Source organism: Rhamphochromis longiceps, linkage group LG17 (assembly GCF_057381845.1).
Source record: "Rhamphochromis longiceps isolate RC_006_pf linkage group LG17, R_longiceps_female_GT1.1, whole genome shotgun sequence".
Taxonomy (NCBI): domain Eukaryota; kingdom Metazoa; phylum Chordata; class Actinopteri; order Cichliformes; family Cichlidae; genus Rhamphochromis; species Rhamphochromis longiceps.
In genome coordinates, this window is record NC_140573.1 from 28,799,373 (window position 1) to 28,819,332 (window position 19,960).

Here is a 19,960-nt window from a genome sequence, read left to right on the forward strand (position 1 = left end):
ACACACATATATACACACATACCTTGACGTTCCCTGTAGGGGATGCCACAGCTGATAATCTGCCTCCATTTCACCTTACTCCTAGAATTCTCTCCTTATCATTAGTAATAATGATCATATTAATAATAAAAAGGTGCCACAAAAGACGGGAAATGACCTACCACATTCCAAAATAACAATAACTAGATTAGATTTTATTTGAGCTTTATTTCTTTTTCGGTTCAAATGATCCATTTTTCATGCATTTTTTTTTATCTTATTGAACTATTTTATCATATTTTAGTATTTTTTATTTAGTGTTATTGTATCTTATTTCAAGACACGTTATTAAAGTTATATTGTTCAGCGTTGTGTTTAATGTTTTGGCTGCGGTCACACAGAAATGCATGAAATTCGAAGATGCGTAAGCTATCGCTTATATGATCTAAAACTACATTGCCAAGAAGCCTTTGCGACAATAACACGACGACGGATCATTTCCAGCCAATCAGCGTCCGCCCATGGTGTTCTCTTACTGACGTGTCGGGTTTAGTTCAGGGGAAAAACACGGGTCTGCTTTTGATGCTGTTCCTTTAACCGCCAGACACCAACAGGTAGAAAAATGGCAGAACCCAGCAAGCAGGACATTTCTGTTATTTTCAAGCGACTTCGTTCCATCCCTACGAATAAGGTGAGAGTTAAATAAATACCAGAAAGACGGGTGTATTCTGGTGCACAAGGAAGTCCGCTGAACTAAATATCTGACACGTCGCACTTTATGGGAAACGCCACAGCTGGCTTCAGTTTGCGACCAATTTAACAGCTGTCTGACGTGTGTCATCTTTAGAATAAGTCGGGTTTAAAAAAAAAAAAAACAACGTGTTTTTAAAACGTGCAGAAGCAAAATATCACAAAACTTAGAAATTGTAACCTGACGTGACGTGACGTTAGCAAACGGGGTGACAGCTAGCTAGCTACATTTTGACAGTTTACATTAGCCGTGTTTGTTTAAAGCTCCGTTTCTAAGGCCTTTTCTCGACTCGGGTCATGTAAAAGACAGAACAGACATCTTCAGGGACAAAGATGTGTTTGCGACTCGCTGCTGTAACTATTATCTGTTGATCTCATTGCGAAATTAACGCCACTTCACCAACAGCTGTTTGAGTCAGTAGCACAGTCTCCTGTTTATCCTCACAGCTGTTGCTTCGTGTAGTCGGACACTCTTCACGCTCTTGGCCTCCACCCGTGGACCATTCTACAACTGCGTTAATTTGAAAAGAATCCATGCATAAAATACTACAATACCAAATATACTCCTGAGACAAAATGTAAATCCAGTTGTTGAAACAGTGGTTATGAAATATTTTATAAAACACGTCTAAATATAACAAACAAATTTCCAGCTTAGAAATCCACTTCTTCCAGATCCACATGTGTTTTTAAACATTTTGTTAACATCAGCATATTTTAAAGAACATTATGCTCTGTAAATTGTGTCCAACAGCACATGTACGACCTAATTCGCCTTAGAAAGGAAGAGATAAAACAGTAAAATGACATGTCATGTTGTTCATGTGCCAACACCATGGTTAGACCAAAGGTCTGTCCTCTGACATATTTTTTTTTTTATTTTTTTTTTTCAATTTTTTCTGACTAGTTAAGTGCATTGAGTGCATTAGTCTAACCAATACAACCCTATTACTCATATTACCAAAGGTTCAAAGTATCCTTTATTTATATGACCACATTTATCCCTAGATAGCATATTTTTCTGAGAAAACACTAATAACAGCTATGATTTGCAACCCTGTTGACATACATATAAAATAAACATTTTAAAATCATGAAATATTATTAAACAACACTGCTGTGGTCCTGAGTATTTGTCACATTTATGTCATAACTGCAAATAAAAGTACTATATTTCAGCCACGTTAACTTGTACAATCTTGTTACTCTTATTTTAACCAGGTTACCATATAATTTTTACTAAAATGATCGTAAATGCTTTGTTGTTGCTTTTTCATTCATAAGGGCTTAATCTGTTGCTTTTGTAAAAGTTTGTAGTACAGGGTCAAGTTGTTTAAAGTGATTAAACCAACTCTCATCTGAAACTGAGTATGCAATATGAGTTCATTCACTTAATAGTCAAGAATTTATTAAACACTATTTTAAAAATCTCATTTTTTTTTCTGCCATATTGGTTACCAGGTTGCATCAAGCATAGTATGCAACAAATAAAAAGTGCACCTTTGATGCCTGAACTGGCCATATCAATTTATTATTTGTTTTTATTACTTACATCAAATAAAATATCTTTAAATTATCTATATTTTAAAAAAATAGTCTTCTCCAGTTATAGAATGATCCGTCTCTTTTGTTAATATGATGAATATCTCGTGTGTTTGTATATATTCTTGCTCTCTGTCCCTCAGGTTTGCTTTGACTGCGCAGCTAAGAACCCCAGCTGGGCCAGCATCACCTATGGGGTTTTTGTCTGTATAGATTGTTCTGGGACTCACAGGTCTCTGGGAGTGCACCTTTCATTTATTAGGTAAGTCAGGAATTATATATTTTCCTTGGAGTTGGAGGTAAATGGACTGGTGCTCATGTCAATGTGTGAATGGGGCTTGTTGTAAGAAAGTTCTCAAATACAGTAGAAAATGTATAAGTGCTTTTTATCTAACATCACACACTCCAATAGAAGCATCGGGATCTTTGGGTTCAAGTTTACTTCAACATGCAGACTAGAGGAGCCAGTTTGCAGACAACCTCCTCTTCATCATGAGCCACAAGCACCTCTAACAAAATAATAAATCAAGAGTAAACAACAGTTCAGAAGTGTGTTCAATGGGAAGGTTGTGTTTGAGGATTAAACACTGAGAATTATTATTATTATTATTTTTTAATTTTCTGAGAAGATTTGCAGTGCGTTACTGACACCTGCTATGATGTATGGTTTGGAGATGTTGGGATTAACAAAAAGACAGGGGACAGAGCTTCCAGATTTTCACTGGGAGTTACCAGGACATGCAAGACTAGAAAAGAGTACATCAGAGGGATGGCTCAGGCTGAGCAGTTTGGAGACAAAGTTAGAGAGGCAAGGCTGAGCTAGTATGAAGATATGCAGCGCTGAACAAAGGATGCTGAAGATGAAGCTGCCCAATGGGAGGAAAAGAGGAAGAAAACGGAGAAGGTGTTGGTGAGCGTTGGTGTGACTTAAGAGGATCCCTGGGATAGGGTGAGATGGAGGCAGATGATTCGCTGTAGCCACCTCTTTGAAGTGAAAGTGGATGTGAATGATTATTTTTCCGTTTTTGCAAACAAAAGTGCCTTGACTCTGCTGTTGCTGTAATATTTTTTTTTAATTAAATTGAGTTTTATAAAAAGTTTTTGTTTTTTTGCAGTATAAGAAATTAGGACGTAAAAATATCAGCTCGTTAGGATAGTATTAAACCCTTTAAAAAATTCAAGACAACAGCAGTCATAGAAATGAAAAGAAGGTAAGATATGCACAGTGTTTTGATCAAATTCCCTCTACCTTTTATAACCCAAACTGCAAAGATGTAGTGCAATATGGACTGAACAGCTCAGAAGTATACTCTCAGCCAAAAACAGGCCTTTGTAGGGTAACTAAGCATGACTGGTGTTCTTATTGTTAAGGCATAGGATTGTGTTACCTGTGTAATAAAAGTAAACTTTTAAAAAGATAAGCAATTTTTAAAAAAAAGAAGAAAAAAATAAACTGTCATTTCAAATGACTACATTAAAAGTGTGTAATGTAATAGTAAAGCTATTGTAGGCTGCTTCCTTATTTTGCAATCATTCACCACAACAGGTAGCTTCACATGTTTGACTTGGCAGATTTTTATGCCGGATGCCCTTCCTGACCCCACCCCAAAGGGATTTATTTCTCCTCCTGGACTTGAACCAGGGATCTTTCACTTTTTGGGTGAATGTGTAAACTACGAGCAGTAATCCTGGATACGGTATATTAATTGGACATAACAATCTCTAGAGATTTATTGTAATTTTGGATAAAAATAAATGACTTAAGCATCCAAAACAAATAAAACAGAATAAAGACGATTCAGATACAGTGAAGGATAAGTGGAACAAAGGCAGCTCAAGCAAGGAGATGGGAGTGGATAGGGTTCTGTAACCTCAGGTGTTTTTCTTTGTTCAAACACACATTCTTCAAACCCTGATCCTGTTGTGCCACACAGGTCCACCGAGCTGGATTTTAATTGGTCGTGGTTCCAGCTAAGATGTATGCAAGTTGGAGGCAACACCAGCGCAGTGAGTAAAATATCAGCACACTATCATCAGGTTAAAACTCCAGCAGTGTGTGACACAAGCGTGATTCTACCTGTTTGCTTTCCTGTTTCTTATTTGACTTCTCGGTGTCAGATTGCATTTTTCAGTCAACATGGCTGCAGAGCCAATGCCGCCAATGCCAAGTACAACAGCCGGGCTGCACAGCTGTACAGAGAGAAGATAAAGACTTTAGCCACACAAGCAACCAGACGCCATGGCACTGAGGTAACACTGACAGGCTGGGTTACAGTCTGAAAACACCTCCATGTTTCTCCTCAAGGGGGGCGGGGAGAAACCAACCTGGGGCTGAGAGATTAAATTTATTAAACACTGGCTTCCTGGGTATTACCCATATGCTTATCACACTTATAATAAACGCTCATATAATTGAATCATTTTACGGCTCTTGTTCTCCACAGCTGTGGCTGGACAGTCAGGCTCCTCTGTCTCCAACATCCCCAGGCGACAAGCAGGTGGATTTCTTCAGTCTGCATACACAGGTATAAGTGTGTGGTTTCTTCAATTGGGATTTAGTCCAGAACTTTCCACAGATATGCTGCACAGCCTGACACAGCGATTATTAATTTCACTACGTGTGTCTGTTTCCTGGCCAGGCTGTTCCTGAAAATCTGAACATGGCCAAAATGAGTCTGAGCCCCTCCGCATCAGAGAAGCTTTCAGAGCCAGAAAAAGATGAAGACCGTAATGGTATCTTTGTGTCATTGCTTAATAATCTGATTTATACTGACTCACTGCAGTTTTATATTAAAATAGTTTTGTGGCTCATCACATGTTTATCTTCAGGTAACTCAGAGGAGGGTCCCAATGTGGAAATGCTCAGTGTTTCACCAAAAGCAAACCCAGGTTTGAGTCAATACTGTGCATGTTTAGTTAACTCTACCTAAATGCCCGTAAAAGTCTGTCTAAATATTGACTTCACTCTGTCTGTTGTTTTCTCAGAGCCCTCTTCTCTTCTTAAGAAGAAGCCAGCAGGTGCCAAGAAAACAGTATGTATAAAGTTTTATATTGGTGTCATAATAAGTACAATAAAACTATTACTTAAGGGAGGAGGGTAATATTCAGACAAAAAATTCAAGTAGTGTCTGAGATAAATTTTAAGACAAATAGAAAGCCAGTCACGTTGTCTTACTTTACAAGCTCGGGTCAACCTGATCGTACTACACACCACAGCCACATAGGGAGGGCCACATTTACACCCAAGTTAGGCAGTGCAGCAGTAGTCACTGCATACACACACATCACATGATTGACCTGAGGGGACACAAGAACAGGTAAATAAGGTGAATCACAACAACAGTAGGCACCATTTACTGCCAATAAAATAAATTATCTTTACACGTTTGTTTTAAATAATGAATTGGGGTCCCATTCCACATGTCCCTGCAGTTTGCACTGCCCTGCTGCCTCATGGACCCATTTATAAGAGGTTATAGTATAGTATTATGAGAGGTTGTTTTTTGTTTTCTGAATTTTCCTCTTTTAAAATATGTTTTTAATCTTGGAGATTCTGAATGTTATCTCAGAATACAAGCTTCTACCCCAGCTCCGTTATCTGTTTTATTTGGTACATCATTGTAATGTGTATGTTTGTGTGCAGCTGGCCTCAAAGAAGGGCGGTCTGGGCGCTCAGAAGGTTAGCAGCCAGAGCTTCTCGGAGCTTGAGAAGAAGGCGCAGGCTGCTGACAAAATCAGAGAGAAAGAGAGCTTTGCTGGTGCCAAGAAGAACGTTACAACTGAGGAGTCCATGTAAGAATACCCATAGCTTTTTATTTCTTTTTCATTCCATCTTTCTTGTTGTAATCACTTAATCGGAAAGCGAATGTAACTTTGTGTCCTCTATGGCAAGATGAAATCCATGGCTCTTTCTTCTCTTTACCTCAGGAGAAAGGGGCTAAATCATGTATATTACTTAAGCTATGCACCACATTTGGCTCGTCTGTTTCCATCTCTGAGCTTACCTACTTTTTTTCTTCTCAGTGCTCCATCCATGCGGCTGGCCTACAAAGATTTTGAGCAGCAGAGGAAAATCGAAGAGCAGAAGCTGAAAGGACTAGAGGGGAAAAAGAAGGAACAGGCTGAGAGACTGGGCATGGGTCTGGGCATGAGGAGGTAAGACAAATTGGGAGTGAGGGGGGACAAACCTCTAGTAGATTTAAGATTTATTTTTTTTTATTTTTTCTCCATTTTAATGTGTCTCACTGTCATTTTTACTCTTTCTTGGCTCTTCTCTGTAGTGGAGTTTCTCACTCTGTGATGTCAGACATGCACACCATCCAGCAGGACAATCCAATTGGAGCAAAGACCACCAAAGGACGGCGATTTATTGATGAAGATGACGATGAAGGGTCCTTCAGCTCTAGGTCAGATAAAGTTGATGTTGATAATATATAAACAAAATGAAATCTTGATACTGTGTTAATAATATTACAGGGTTTTTTTCCTTTTGAGTGAGACAGAGACGGGTATAACAGTAAAGCTGTAAAAAATATCAGTAGTGAAGGTAGATGAGTTTAATAGTTGGAGTTGACTATCCAAAGTAGCGGACAGTGGCTAAGAGAGGTGAAGAAGAGAGTGCAGGCAGGGTGGAGTGGATGGAGATATGTCTCAGTAATGATTTGTGACACCAAGTGTGAAAGGGAATGTTTACCAAATGATAGTGAGACCTACTTTGATGTGTGGTTTGGAGATGTTGGCACTGACAAAAAGCCAAGCTGAAGATGTCAAGGTCTTCATTGGGAGTGAGCAGGGTGGACACGATTAGAAATGAGTACATCACAGGGACAGTTCAGTTTGAAAAGTTTGGAGATAAAGTCAGAGAGGCAATGCTCAGATGATTTGGACATGTGGGTATATTGGACAAAGGGTGCTGACTATGGAGTTGCCAGGCAGGAAGAAAAAGAGGAAGATCAAAAAAGAGGTTTACAGATGTAGTGAAGGAGGACATGCAGAGGGTCGATGTGATAGGTCAGATAGATGTTTGTTTTTTCTTAAAAAAATTACTGATGCAGTTTGATTAAAACATATAATATTCTAAATGATCATAAATAAAACTGAGTATGGTACAAAAATATATATGGTGTGTGAAAAATGTAGTAGCTCTTAATGATTAACAGTTGGGGAAACCTGAAGTAGCATTTGTTGTGAACATCCATAGCCTTTTTAAATAGGAGTAATTCTTCTTGGTGCTCTTGCACTCAAATATATCAGTTATAGACGAATGAACAACTTGGCAAAGTTCATTCTTTCAATTCAGACTGTGTTGATATTGAACTATGTGTTGCAGAGCTCTTTGTTCTTTCTGTTTCTAATATTTCTTTATGTTCAGAGTCATTTTCAAGTTACAGGATTAATGTGGGATCTGTGAGCACTTCCCTGACACTGTAGCATGATGAATGGGAGTCTATAAATCTAACATTTGCATGCTAAACAATGTGCTGACTGTGTAAATTTGGGTATCTTAGTGTCAGCGTACTAGTAAAGTCCATTATCTCTCTTTTTGTTCCACCTTATATTGTTCTTGTTGGCTTCTTTCTTCAGGGTTCTAACTCGCTTTGAGGACCAAAGTGAAACCTCAGACAGTTTCTCTTCACGGTGGGGCGATGGAGATGATGGAAGAGGCTGGATGAAAGAGAGCAAGAAACCAGAGCCAGACTTTTTCTTGTCCTCCACTATAACTTCATTTGATGACAGGTTAGTTGTTTAAACACAAAACTGAAGCTTTCTACATGTTTTTATGGTTAGGTTTAATGATTCAAAGCAAATTTTAGTTAAATACAACAATCAAAATTAACAGCAAATTAAGATAAGGGCTTTCTAGAATAAATCTGATTATGTTATCAAATAAAATAATCAGATTTATTCTATTTTATCAAATAAAATTACTAATTTACAGAAAGAAATTTTTTACACCTCAGCCGCAAAAGGCTGATGGGTGACATGCAATAACTCGAGAAGAAGGCAAAGTAGAACTTTCAACACATGATAGCATAAGTGCGTCTGCTAGCTGGCTGAGGTGTAGTGTTGGTGGTCATCAGTGTTTTTTAATTGTAGCTTAAGATACTTTTTACACAAAGGTAAGACTCTTCAGTCTTAAATATGTTTGGTGTAATTTAATTCAGCGTGTTCTTTTAAAATACACGATTTGTGCTTAAAGTACTTCATCCTGTTGTCATATTATTATTTTTTTCTGTTGGTAACTGTTATCAGGCCCACAACCAGAAGGAAACCAGAAACAGCAGCGCTCTCAGACACAGGAGAAGCTCGGAAAAAGTTTGGAGATGATGTAAAAGCCATCTCGTCTGATATGTACTTTGGAAAACAAGACAACTCTGAGGTATACAAGCACAACGTGGACACACATTCTAAACCGTGCTTTTCCTTTGATTTCATTTGGTGAATACTAGACTGGGAAATCACATTAAAAACTGTCTGTATTTGTTCCTTGGAACTTGAGATAAGCCTGAACATTAGTTCCTGAAGGTCTTTAATTTAAATAGAGGTTCTTAAATGGTCAAACATAAAACTTGGTTGAAATTTTCAAAATTTTCTGTTGTTCAGTATGAAGCCAAAACCCGACTGGAGAGATTTTCTGCGAGTGCATCCATAAGTTCAGCCGATCTATTTGATGATCCAAAGAAGCAGACTGGTAAGACATGACTGTCTCTTCTTTTCTTAGCGCTTGTATGTTGAGCCGCTCGGAGGAACATCTTAGTATGATTGTTTGTTTGTTTTTAATAAGATGCCGACTTGTGTGATTCTTTAAAGTTGGATTTAACAACCTGTTAACTGTGTGCTTTTCTGATACATCTTCCAAACTCCAGGTCATTTTGTCAGTAATAAGTAGACAAACGCGCCACAAATTCAGCTGTGTTCTTAATTTTATTGGGGACTTTGGGTCACTGATTAATGCCGGTTGCTAAAACTGTATCATAAGAGAGAAACTGCACATGTTGGATGCTTGTTCCAGGCTTAGTTAGGTGGTGGTCACATTGAGAAGACAATCTTGGCCTATCCTACTTGGTGTTACACTGTTGGGTGGAATTTTAGGTGGAATGGAGGTTTTCCACCTGTCTGATGACCCTTGAATCTCTGCTAGAATAATTACATAATAAGTATTGAACTGTGATACAGGTTGTAATATAAAATATTATGCCCCTGAAATTATGAAAAGAAGTCTGACTTTTGAGTTTATTGTGAAGCTGTGCTGAAATTGTGAGTAATTTATCTCACATACACTGAAGTTTTGCACTAGCTCCAGAGTGATTAACCATACCAACTGTGCATACTGGTCGAACTGGTCTCAACCCTTGTACCTCAGAGGAAATCTAAATACCGTAAATTCTTTCATATGATCATGTGAAAAAGCAGGTTTCACAAGACTGAAAACATTAAATACACACTTACTGCTTCCACAGGCATTAAGAAGGTAAGTAGCCTCCAGGTGCTGCTAATCAAAGGCATTTGAGTAATTGATTTTGAGCAAGTGTGAACACCTCTGTGACAGCAGACGTTTTGTTTTCCTGTTCTGGAGCATTCGGGGTGAAAGATATCAGCAATGATCTTAAAGAAGCAATTGTTGCTGCCAATCAATCTACGAAGGGTTATAAGGCCATTTTCAAACAATCTGAAGTCGCTCATTCTACAGTGAGGACAATTATTCACAAGTGGAAAACATTCAATATAATTACTGATCTTATCAGGAGTGGAAGTCACTAGAAGGTCAGACCATTTGTAGCATTTTATTTTATTTTTTTAGTTTCTCTGTTTCTGACTCTACAGGCCTCAGCATGTTGGCATGTTAAATGTTAATGGTCATGACTGAACAAGTATAGTTTGTTTGGAAGGATTGCCAGTTTAGGATTGCAAAGTTGCATCTGAACAAACCACGAGACTTCTGGAACAATGTCCTTCATACAGATAAAACCCAAAGTAGGGATGTTTGTTTGGGGGGGCTTGCAGTCACAGACCCCCATGAATTCCTCTGTATACCAAAGTATTGTAGAGTCGAATGAGAGGCCATCTGTCCAAGAGATGAATCTTAAACAAAACTGGGTCATGCAGCAGGACAATGATCATATCACAGCATTGCTTTAACGAGCAGGCCAAAATTTCTCCACAACAATGTGAGAGACTTGTAAGATCATACAGGAAATGATTGCTTCAAGTTATTGCTGCTAAATGTGCTCAGCAGGCTACTGTACTTTGTTTTACACAGGACTGCAGGGAGTCTCCTGAAAACTGTCTTTTTCACATGACTGTACATGCGAGTGGCTTCTCCACGAGTCCTCGAGCTTTTTGTCTCTCTGTCTGCTTGACTTTTTGCCTCGTGTCCACAGCGAGTTCGTACCGTCTGAGCAACGTACTCCCCAGTGCTCCCGACATGTCGCAGCTCAAACATGGAGTGCGCTCAGTTGCAGGAAAACTTTCAGTCATGGCCAGCGGCGTAGTTAGCTCAATTCAGGTCAGTCAGATATATTCCAGCGTATGATAGAAGTTCATCAATAATGACGACTTCTCATGGTGCTTTTTTAATTTCCTTTTTTCAGGATCACTACAGTTCCTAAGTGAACATGTCGGATTCACCGTCCATAGGTATCTTCTGTTTGCCAGTTAGATGACATTTCTAGTGGGTGCTCATCGTGGGAGAGTTGGGAGGAAAACATAAATCAATGCTATGAGCAAGTCTGCAGAATGTACTTGTATATTGTATATCTATATCTAGTTTTTTATTAGATGATGTATATACATAGTCGTAGTCTTTGGGATCAAATAAAGATGAGCAGAGCCCAATATTTTTCGGTGGAATTATTTTCCCCCTGCAAACACCTTGAAGGAAGATATTTGTGTATATACAGCTATGAAGAATATTCAGCCTGCATTATGTTAAGTTTGCTTTGAGCTTCGGGGTTTTACATATATAGAAATGCTGTATGTAGCAGTCTGAGGAGCTAGGAGGGCTATCCGTTTGATTCCTTTACCTCCGTAAGTACTTAATTCAGTAACTCACTCATCACGTGCACTTTGTAGTGTTGTTTTTGTGCTTTTTGTTTTTTTGTGCCCCTTCATGCAGGGTTGAAAGTGTCCTTTCTGTCCCCAAAGTGCACTTACATTTGCTCTTCCAAAGGCAGGACCAAAAGCTGATTTAAAACAGAGGCCTTGGGGCAACAGATATACTTTTAGTAAGAGTACTGTAAGTTATGTAAACTGATGCGTCACTAGCACATAAGTGTCATTATCCTGTGAGTCGCAATTTGTTGTTGTTGTTGTTGTTGTTTTTTGGAAGTCATGCAGAAATGCTTATAAAAAAGGAATGTGATATGTCAAAGTTTTAAGGAGTAAAAAAAAACAATTATTATAAGATATAAATATTTCTTTAAAACAACAAATGAGCTTCGTAAAAGCTCCAGTTGCATAGAATTAGATGCTATGAAGAATTCAGTCATCATTTTAAGAAGTAATTTTTGTTAGATTATTGTTTTTTTTTAATGTTCTTGAAATAAATGCCTAATCATCTTGGTAAATCTCTAAATTGTACACTTAGTATGGCCCTTGGATCGCCTCTATAAAACTTGAAGGATTTCTTGATGTGCTGAGACCTTTTATGTAGCTTTCAGGCCTCGTTTCCACTTTAAAAGAACAATGTGAATGATCCCTTTAAAACCATCAGTTATTTTTTTCTGTTACTTTAACTGCCATCATAAAAGGTTTTAACTTTATATATGCTATTGTTTCTAAACACAGTAGAACTACAGGCAGTGCTTGAGTTAGATTTGATATCTGTTCAGAGTAAAGCTTGCGCTTTTGCCTTTTTTCTGTCCTTTATCATTGTCCAAAGTTAAAGGGACTAATTAAAGCCCGGACTCCGTCATAATAGTACAGACTAATTTCTGAGAAGCTGGAACATCCCAGGAGTTTGATTTGACATGTTCAAATATGAAACACTAAAGAGGTTCTTAAATGGTCAAATATATTTTTGTTTTTTGGGTTTTGTTTTTTAATTCCCATCAGTAAATGCCTTAGTCCGGAGATCTTTGATTTACACACCTTCTTGTTGTCTCAATCTAGGTATCTTTTGCACATGTGTTGGAAATTGTGTGTAACAGCTTTTGCTTGGTTGCACTCTAGTTTTTGCCCCTAAGTCGGCATATATGTTTTGTAAGATTGTGTCTCTGCCGTTCTATATTGTTACATGTAGGAGCTTGTATAAGCTGCATGGCCCTTGTAGCCCTCAAAATAAATATGTCAACACATCCTGAATATGAGATGGATTAAGAAACTTGTTTATTAAAACTCTAGTCCGCTGTGAACTGCTACATACAATCTTGTATAGGGGTTTTTCATTAATGAAAAAACTTACAGATAGATTTTGACCATTTTTGACACTCAAAATGTAAGTACGACTTTTGGGAATATGCCAAATAAATGGTTTGTGCTTAAACTTTTACTGTCTTCATTATTTGTGTAAATGTGTCTGTGGTCCGTGTGCCTGCAAACTTTTTTTTTTTTTTTTTTTTTTTTTTTAGATTTAAGTGGGATTTGTTTTTTCTTTTTAAGACCTCTTATTCACAGTACTGTGCAAAACTCTTAAACATCCAAGAACCCAGCCTGAATCTTTGAAAATGCCAATGACAGCACAGTTTGACAGGCATAAAATATTTTTGCATTAACAAGATGATTCTCAAAGAGCTATTGGCAGAAAACCTTTATCATCAGGGTGAGTAGTGTGCCCTAAAAAAACTGGAGGACCTGAGAGATGCATCTGGCCCTTCTGTTGTCCCACCCACTCAATTTCCCCTTACCTACTGTACTTCCGTATCTTTTGTAAATTTCAGTGTTTCATGCAATTGATGCATTCATTTCCAATTTTTCTCTATAAAAATATAAGACTAAAGGGTGGCTCAAGACCTTTGCGTGTTTTTATTGGGCAAATATCACTTCGTTAAAAGTCAATAGTATAAACCAGATAAAAGCAGCAGTTCTCGCTTTAAAAAGCTGAAACGTGATCTCGTGTTTTTGATAAATATCTTAAATAATCAGTGAAAATTTAAAATTATATCAGTAAAGTTCTCTTCCACATCGGACAGTCTATCAAATGTTGATCTACTTCTGCAGACATTAATCCACTTTGGCCAATTTCAGAGCAAATTCTGGCAACCGCTTACGTGGCCGGTTGTTGCGTTGATAGTCGTGCGGTCATTGTCGGAAATTTGATGCAAAATCAAACAACACTGCTAAACCTGGCGAAAAGTTGCTTAATTTAAAGGTTTCATCACGAACAAATAATCAGTTACTGGAGTAAAATGTTTCTCTTTAATTGTGTTTATAGCATTTAAACAACTAAAAGCGTTGGTGCTTTTAACTAGTTAAACATTACAGTATTAATATTTACGAGCTTACGAAGCACCCCTTGAAGGTCGCATTTTTCCAAGGAACAGGGGTAAAGAAAAAGTCCTTTTAAAGCGCCAACACACGCACACTCAGTCCGTTATTTTTTGCGTTTTTGAAGTTGATTTCTACATTATGAACTTCTCTCTAAAACAGGAGTCTTGTTTTTCTGTGCAAGGTAACAAACTCTGGTAAGCCCGTTTAACTCTCTAAATAGGCTATAAAAAGATAACCAGCGGTTTATTACTGCGCTAAAATGCCTACTGAACTAAAGCAGAGGAGGAAGACGCAGGCACAGAAGCAAAGCGATGAACCATCAGAAGGCTCAAACGGGAAAGAAGAAACGCAGAAAGTGAAGACTGAAGCAGGAGACGAGACAGGAGCGAACAAAACGTCCTCGGGCCTGGACATTAGAAGTGTAATGTGCTTGTTGTCGCTCGCAGCTTGCGGGGCTCTGAGCTGGTAAGTCCACATATTAGTATTAACGCTTTCTTCAGAACTACAGAGGACTTCTCTCTGAAGGTTTTCTGACTTTCAGGTTGGTGCTGCAGCAGAATGAGAAGTTTTCCCAGATTGAGGAAAAATACAGATCTCTACACGGAAAAACTTCCAGTCTGTTCGACATGGAGGAGGAGATTGTCAGAGTTTCCAAAAAGGTACGTTTGATTGACTGTGGAGCAGATCCTCAACGTGTTTGGACCATGAATCTGCAAATTTTGATGGGTGTGAATGTCAAATACTTAGCGATCTTTAAATATTTAGCCCGACGATAAAGAGTGTAATTCCCCTAGAATTAAATCGATTTTAAGTGTATTTTACATGAAATTACGATGTAATTATGTATCTATAAATATTTACTGCTAGATACAGTAGGATAAGGGTGTAATAATAATATGTTTTTAGGCAAGAAGAAATAATTATACTCTAAGTATCAGCGTAACTACTTTTAAGTAGTGCTAACTCCAGGTATTTCACAGGAAAGAAGAAATCATTCCGTTTTATGTCATTTTAAGTTGCGCCCAAGTAATTTTAAATAGCCCATAAGTAATTTTAAGTAGTTTATAGCTTGTATGTTAATATGTATTTTAGAGAAGATGTAATTAGAAGAAGTTATTATACTGTAAGTACTATGTGTAGGTACGTTTAAGTAGGACAGCACTTCAGATATTTTACAGGAAATAATAACTTAGTTTTAAGTAATTTTAAGGTTTAAGGAAGTTATGCATTACTGAAAATTAGTTACAGTGTAATTATTTATTGGCTCCTGTAAAAACGTGAACTGTTGCCCCTTATTCTACTGTATCTAGTAGGTATTTGTAGGCAATTATTAATACTTTGGATAAAATAGATTTTATTTGAGCGGAACTGCTTTTTAACCACACACTGTATTATAAAACGCTACCTTGTTTTTAACTGGACTCTATGGCTACCAGATGTTCTTTATTTCAACATAGAATTTAGTTCTTTGGGCAAAACAAATAAACTTAACAATGATTGTGTTGTATTGGGTTGCTTAAGGAAAGCTGTGAGACAAATATTCCAAAATCTGGACACATAAAATCCAATGTGTCTGTTCACCTAAATTCCATTTGAGATTATTGCATTTCAGCCCATTTGAATTTAAGTTTAGCAAAGAAAAAGTGTCTTCTTATTATATTTTATTTATTTTATATATATTTTGTTTAACCTCAAGGGAGGGGAAAACTATGGTTACATTTTTTGCAGAATTAAACTTGCTTAGTCTTTGCATTTCTTGGGACATTCTGGGGTTTTTTACTCACCTCAAACATATGCAACTAACTTTAAGCATCAAGTCAGAAGGGATGCTTCTATACCTTTTGTAAATTCCTATGTTTTAAAAACACCTTAAAACCTTCCAATATTACCCAAAGTCAATGACAGGTAGAGCAGAAACAACTGCTTTGATTTTTCTTTGTTTAAAAGATGTCACCTGAATTTGAACCAGGACCTGTATTCTCATGTGATACTGATTTGAACCACAAGATGGTGCAGCAAGCCTTTATTTACCAAAGCAAGTCATTAGGGGTGCATTGTTATTTACAATTATGGGCACTTCTGAAAACATGGAAGTACACCCAATGTCAAATACTGCTCCCTGGTGTTGAAAGATTTAGATAACTACAGGGATAATTACAAAAAGTACCTTTAAGTTAAAGAAAGGGAGAAAAAAAACTATCTTCATGAATTTCATTCTTTTAAAGTTGAGTTATCACTGCACCACTTTGTGTATTATATGAATACTGCAGATAGAGCTCCCACAGAAACAGCACTCCTGTTTTGTGTTGCGGCTGCAGCTTGCCGCCTCTGAGGATGACCTACAGGATGCGCTCTCCACCATCTCCCTGGTGACAAAACTCCAGCAGGACATCTCCACCCTCCATGCTGCTGTCACGACAATACAGGCTGATGAAAGCTCTGCCTCCCGTGATCTGGAGAAGGTCAACGCCCACTTCCTCAACGTGACCGAGACGTGGCAAGAGAGTCTGGCAGCCGTCACCACCGATCTCACCTCACTCAAGGCCGAGTCCAGGGACACTCATGCAGGAGCCACAGAGCGGGTGAATGAAGCCGAGCGGAGAATCCGTTCACTGGCGGAGAGGCTGGAGGAGCTCAAGGACAGCACAAAGAGGAACGCCCGAGCTCTGGAGCGCACAGAGGAGGACGACGTCAAGCGAGCGCAGGATCAGCTGGATTGGAACACCAAGCAGATCCACAAGCTGGAGGAGCAGATCGGCATCCTGAACAAGAGGGAGGCCGAGCTAAGCTCTCAGCTCCAGGAGCACATTCCCCGTGCGAGGGCCTGCGAAGAGCATCTGCCGGAGGTAGAAGAGGCAGTGCGCTCCATCCTCAAACTGGGTGGAGATCTGAGCGGGATGGAGAAGAGGCTGGAGGAGGTGACCTTGCAGGTGTTCGGCACCGAGGACAGCATGCTGAAAGCAACAAATGAAATCCTCGAGATCAGACAGGAGCTGGACACCCTGCAGGCTCAAAACAGCATCATGAAGATGAAAAATGAGTTGTCCGTGGTTAAAGAGGCGGTCCGTGAACTCACCATGGTGTTGAGGGAAAGTGGGGTTGACAGCCAAATGAACTCTGACGCTCTGGAGGAAGTGGAATGGAATGAGGAGGAGGAAGAGTGGGAGAAAGATGAAGAGGATAAATTGACCGAGCCTTTTCTTGATGACCTCACAGAATGATGTCATTGTTGTTGTTTTTTTGTCCACTAGGAAAAATGAGTAGGAATGTCCTGTTTAACTGTAGGCTGTAAACCCCTTAAGTTGAGTTTAGTAGTATCTCTGTAAACTTTGTACCTCACTTTAATGTCAGAAAACTAGCCTGATGTCAACACGAGCTCATTAAAACACTGCACTGTACTACAGAAGTCGGATACATTTACCTTTGTGCACCATTTTATTAAATATGCCCGACTACTCTCAAGGTATCCATATGCACTGATACAGTTTTAAAGCATTAAATGTGCCAGTCTTTGTTCAGTCTTCTCTGTTTTTCTCTATTTTATTCAAATGTAAACTGGATATGTTTTAGGTTTTAAAGTTTTGATTGAGAACAAAGCAGTTTCATATCACCACCTTTGATGCAAGGTCGTCATTGTTGACCATTTTCTTTGCACGTTTTTGTTGTTTAAACAGCAAAAGATCCCCTGATCAGTTGGAAACAAGCAATAATGAACAGGGTCAATAAAATTTCTAAGTGTTAGATTAGATTTTAAACAGAAGAAGCTTTGCAAATATCAAGACAATCCACATATTTGAATGTCACGTTTCCATCTTGTTCTTGTGTCACCTGTTGTGTCACTAAGCTTATTTAATAAAACAATCTTTTTTTGTTTTTACAGAACAATGTCTGATTTGTTTTTTCCTCTCAGTGAATCGTCTTCTGTCCTGAGGTGTTTGTTTTTTTTTTTTTTTCCATTGGGGAAAAAACATGTCCTGTACCACCTTTTTCAGTGTGAGAGCGTCCAGCTGATGCTAGAGAGTCTCGGGGGTCAGCGTGGGGCTCTGAAGTCTCAGCTGGAGGGTTTGGAGCAGGATGTAGCTCGGCTGAAGGAGTGGGCTACTGGCTTGACTGAGAAGAGGGCTCAGCTTCAGAGCAGCTTGACTTCACTGAGAGAAGCTGTGGGTCAGATCGAAGCACGGACATCGACCATCACAAAGGACTTTACCAGCAAGGTTATTGATGATGTTATTGATGTCGCGCCTTTTCTTTTTCTAGAGTGCAAGTGTATGTGGGTAGAGACTAATCATATTGATAGCAACTCTGGTATCGGTATCTGATTAATACTAGAGCAATCGATATTGCCGTTCAGTATGTAGCCCACTGAATTCAGTTAAATACTTTTTTGGGGGTGGAGGGGTGAAAAACTATACCTCAGCTACACCACATTTACATTCAAGGTCTAAAAGTTTAAAAATAGATGAAAAGCTGATAGGGGTGCTTTATTGTACTATTTATTGTGGAAAGTAAAAATGTGATTTAGTGATCATTAAAATCTCTTCGGAAATTGCAGGTTGATGATAATTTCTCTCATAAACAATAACACACTCTGCTATATATTTCGCGTCCCTTTATAGGTTAAAAGTAGCAGTATTGGTATCAGCAGTACGGCCGCGTATTTATTTGGTTCAGTTGATACCCAAATTTGCAACAAAAAAGCATGTTCACCTCTGCAAAAGATTCTTTTTGCTTTTTTACAGATAACATAAAAACGAAAGACTAAATACTTACACAGTGCTGTGCAATAATGCAAAGCCCTTACAAAAAAAGCTTTCTTAGTGCTGTTTCAAACATTTCTTTTTTCCCTATGGCCATCTAGGTGTCGTCAGTGAGGACTGATGTGCGCAGGATGGATGGCCTGCACTCTGAGGTGGAGTCTCTGCTGACTCAGGTGGGCGAGCTTGAAGACGAGGCTGCTCGGGTGGAGCACAGCATGGTGAAACGCATCGGGGATGTGCTGGCCAGCAGCATCGATCGAGTTTCCAACCTCCGATCCGCATCTGAACGCAATTCTCAGGCCATAGAGCAGCTCCGCAGACGCATCCCTGAACTCGCCAGCGCCGACGAGCAGATCTCGGAGCGCTTGGTGGAGCTAGAGAGCGGCCGGGCCCGCGTGATAAGAACGGTGACCTTTGCCAGCGACCTTAAACCAAAGGTGGCTAATATTAGGAGAGACTTTGGCGCGTTTGAGCCCCAGTTGTCAGACCTGACTCTTCGGATAGGACGATTAGCAAAAGATCTCATGGAAAGAGAGAGAGAGATCGCTGAGCTTCGACAGACATTAAGCAACCTCACTGCAGTCGAGGGAGATTTGAGCGTCACAAGTAAACAGGTCAACGAGATAGCTGATATAACAGACATTGGAGAGATACACAAGCCAACATGAAAAACAAACCGACATTGGCTTCAATTCATCGATTTAACCCGATTACCTGTCATACTGCTGTTTTAGAACAAGAACAAATACTGAAATAAATCTGTTTTTTATTACGAATAAAACAAATGTGAGCATCTGAACACCCTTGAAGCAATCACTATGATCTGAGGCTGTCAGCTTTTCTAAATGGCGTAATATGATCTGGACCTCGAGGATGAAGATTTGATCGCTTTATTGTTTTTCTTTGCCTGGCTCCATCTAAATGTGTCAGTTTCATTACTTACCAAGTCAAGAATCCCCAGTAAAACAAATACAACTGCATGAAAAGTTTGCTGGTTTTGCCCCCCAGAAGAAGTTTCACTTACACAACTCTCTTTTTTACCTGCACAATTCTCTCATACATTTCCATCGGGTTTCATGCCATGTGCGATGGCTTCTCCTCCTCCTTCTATAATCTCCCTGATATTCAGTATGGGCCACATAATACTAGCTTTAGGGGATACAGCAATACAGTAGCTTGACATTTTGAGGAATGTGCCTATTCGCGTTCCAGCAGAGCTCTGCAGAATCTCTCTCGTGTCTCCAGGGTAAATGTGAATTACTGAGTTATAGCTCCAGTTATTGGTTCTGACCAGCCCTGTCACCGATTGCAAGTAGCCACGACAATAAAACCACCTGCCACATATTGTTTGGATCCCCCTCTTCAAACCAGAAAAGCTCTGACTTGTCAAAGCTGGACAAAGGACCTCAGTGGGACCCCTGGCTCCAGTGACCTGCAGGGTGCTTGTTCGGTTTATCTCACAGATGCTCGATCGGTTAAAGTTCTGTGGAAATCGGAGGCCTTAG

The 19,960-nt window shown here is 39.1% G+C and overlaps 2 protein-coding genes across 4 annotated transcripts; both read left to right on the forward strand.

Annotated features, from left to right (window-relative positions):
- Nucleotides 1-513: 513 nt before the first annotated feature.
- On the forward strand, nt 514-12,754 carry arfgap3 (ADP-ribosylation factor GTPase activating protein 3). The gene is made up of 16 exons (XM_085386696.1): nt 514-670; nt 2,415-2,533; nt 4,206-4,278; nt 4,390-4,521; nt 4,716-4,796; nt 4,911-5,004; nt 5,101-5,160; nt 5,257-5,303; nt 5,915-6,063; nt 6,295-6,426; nt 6,552-6,677; nt 7,855-8,007; nt 8,524-8,650; nt 8,875-8,962; nt 10,653-10,777; nt 10,863-12,754. Exons 1-16 carry the CDS (start codon nt 602-604, stop codon nt 10,878-10,880), a joined length of 1,593 nt encoding a protein of 530 aa, XP_085242822.1. The 5' UTR covers nt 514-601; the 3' UTR covers nt 10,881-12,754.
- A 965-nt stretch (nt 12,755-13,719) lies between these two features.
- On the forward strand, nt 13,720-19,254 carry ikbip (IKBKB interacting protein). 3 transcript variants are annotated; one of them, XM_085387675.1, is made up of 4 exons: nt 13,720-14,163; nt 14,240-14,357; nt 17,691-17,912; nt 18,557-19,254. In XM_085387675.1, the coding sequence occupies exons 1-4, from the start codon at nt 13,958-13,960 to the stop codon at nt 19,121-19,123; spliced, it is 1,113 nt and encodes a 370-aa protein (XP_085243801.1). In that variant the 5' UTR covers nt 13,720-13,957; the 3' UTR covers nt 19,124-19,254. The 3 variants fall into 3 exon arrangements, with proteins under 3 accessions (XP_085243801.1, XP_085243799.1, XP_085243800.1); XM_085387673.1 differs by lacking the exons at nt 17,691-17,912; nt 18,557-19,254 and adding an exon at nt 15,969-17,573 and having other exon boundaries at nt 13,722-14,163; XM_085387674.1 differs by lacking the exons at nt 17,691-17,912; nt 18,557-19,254 and adding an exon at nt 16,017-17,573 and having other exon boundaries at nt 13,725-14,163.
- Nucleotides 19,255-19,960: the final 706 nt, after the last annotated feature.

Bases quoted from the DNA above. Each gene is read 5' to 3' on its own strand.
- ikbip (XM_085387673.1), top strand. From the start codon at position 13,958: ATGCCTACTGAACTAAAGCAGAGGAGGAAGACGCAGGCACAGAAGCAA. The intron at 14,164-14,239 runs GTAAGTCCACAT...TCTGACTTTCAG, and splicing joins GCTTGCGGGGCTCTGAGCTG to GTTGGTGCTGCAGCAGAATG. The intron at 14,358-15,968 runs GTACGTTTGATT...TGAATACTGCAG, and splicing joins TTGTCAGAGTTTCCAAAAAG to ATAGAGCTCCCACAGAAACA.
- arfgap3 (XM_085386696.1), top strand. From the start codon at position 602: ATGGCAGAACCCAGCAAGCAGGACATTTCTGTTATTTTCAAGCGACTT. The intron at 6,064-6,294 runs GTAAGAATACCC...TTTTCTTCTCAG, and splicing joins GTTACAACTGAGGAGTCCAT to TGCTCCATCCATGCGGCTGG. The intron at 6,427-6,551 runs GTAAGACAAATT...TCTTCTCTGTAG, and splicing joins ATGGGTCTGGGCATGAGGAG to TGGAGTTTCTCACTCTGTGA.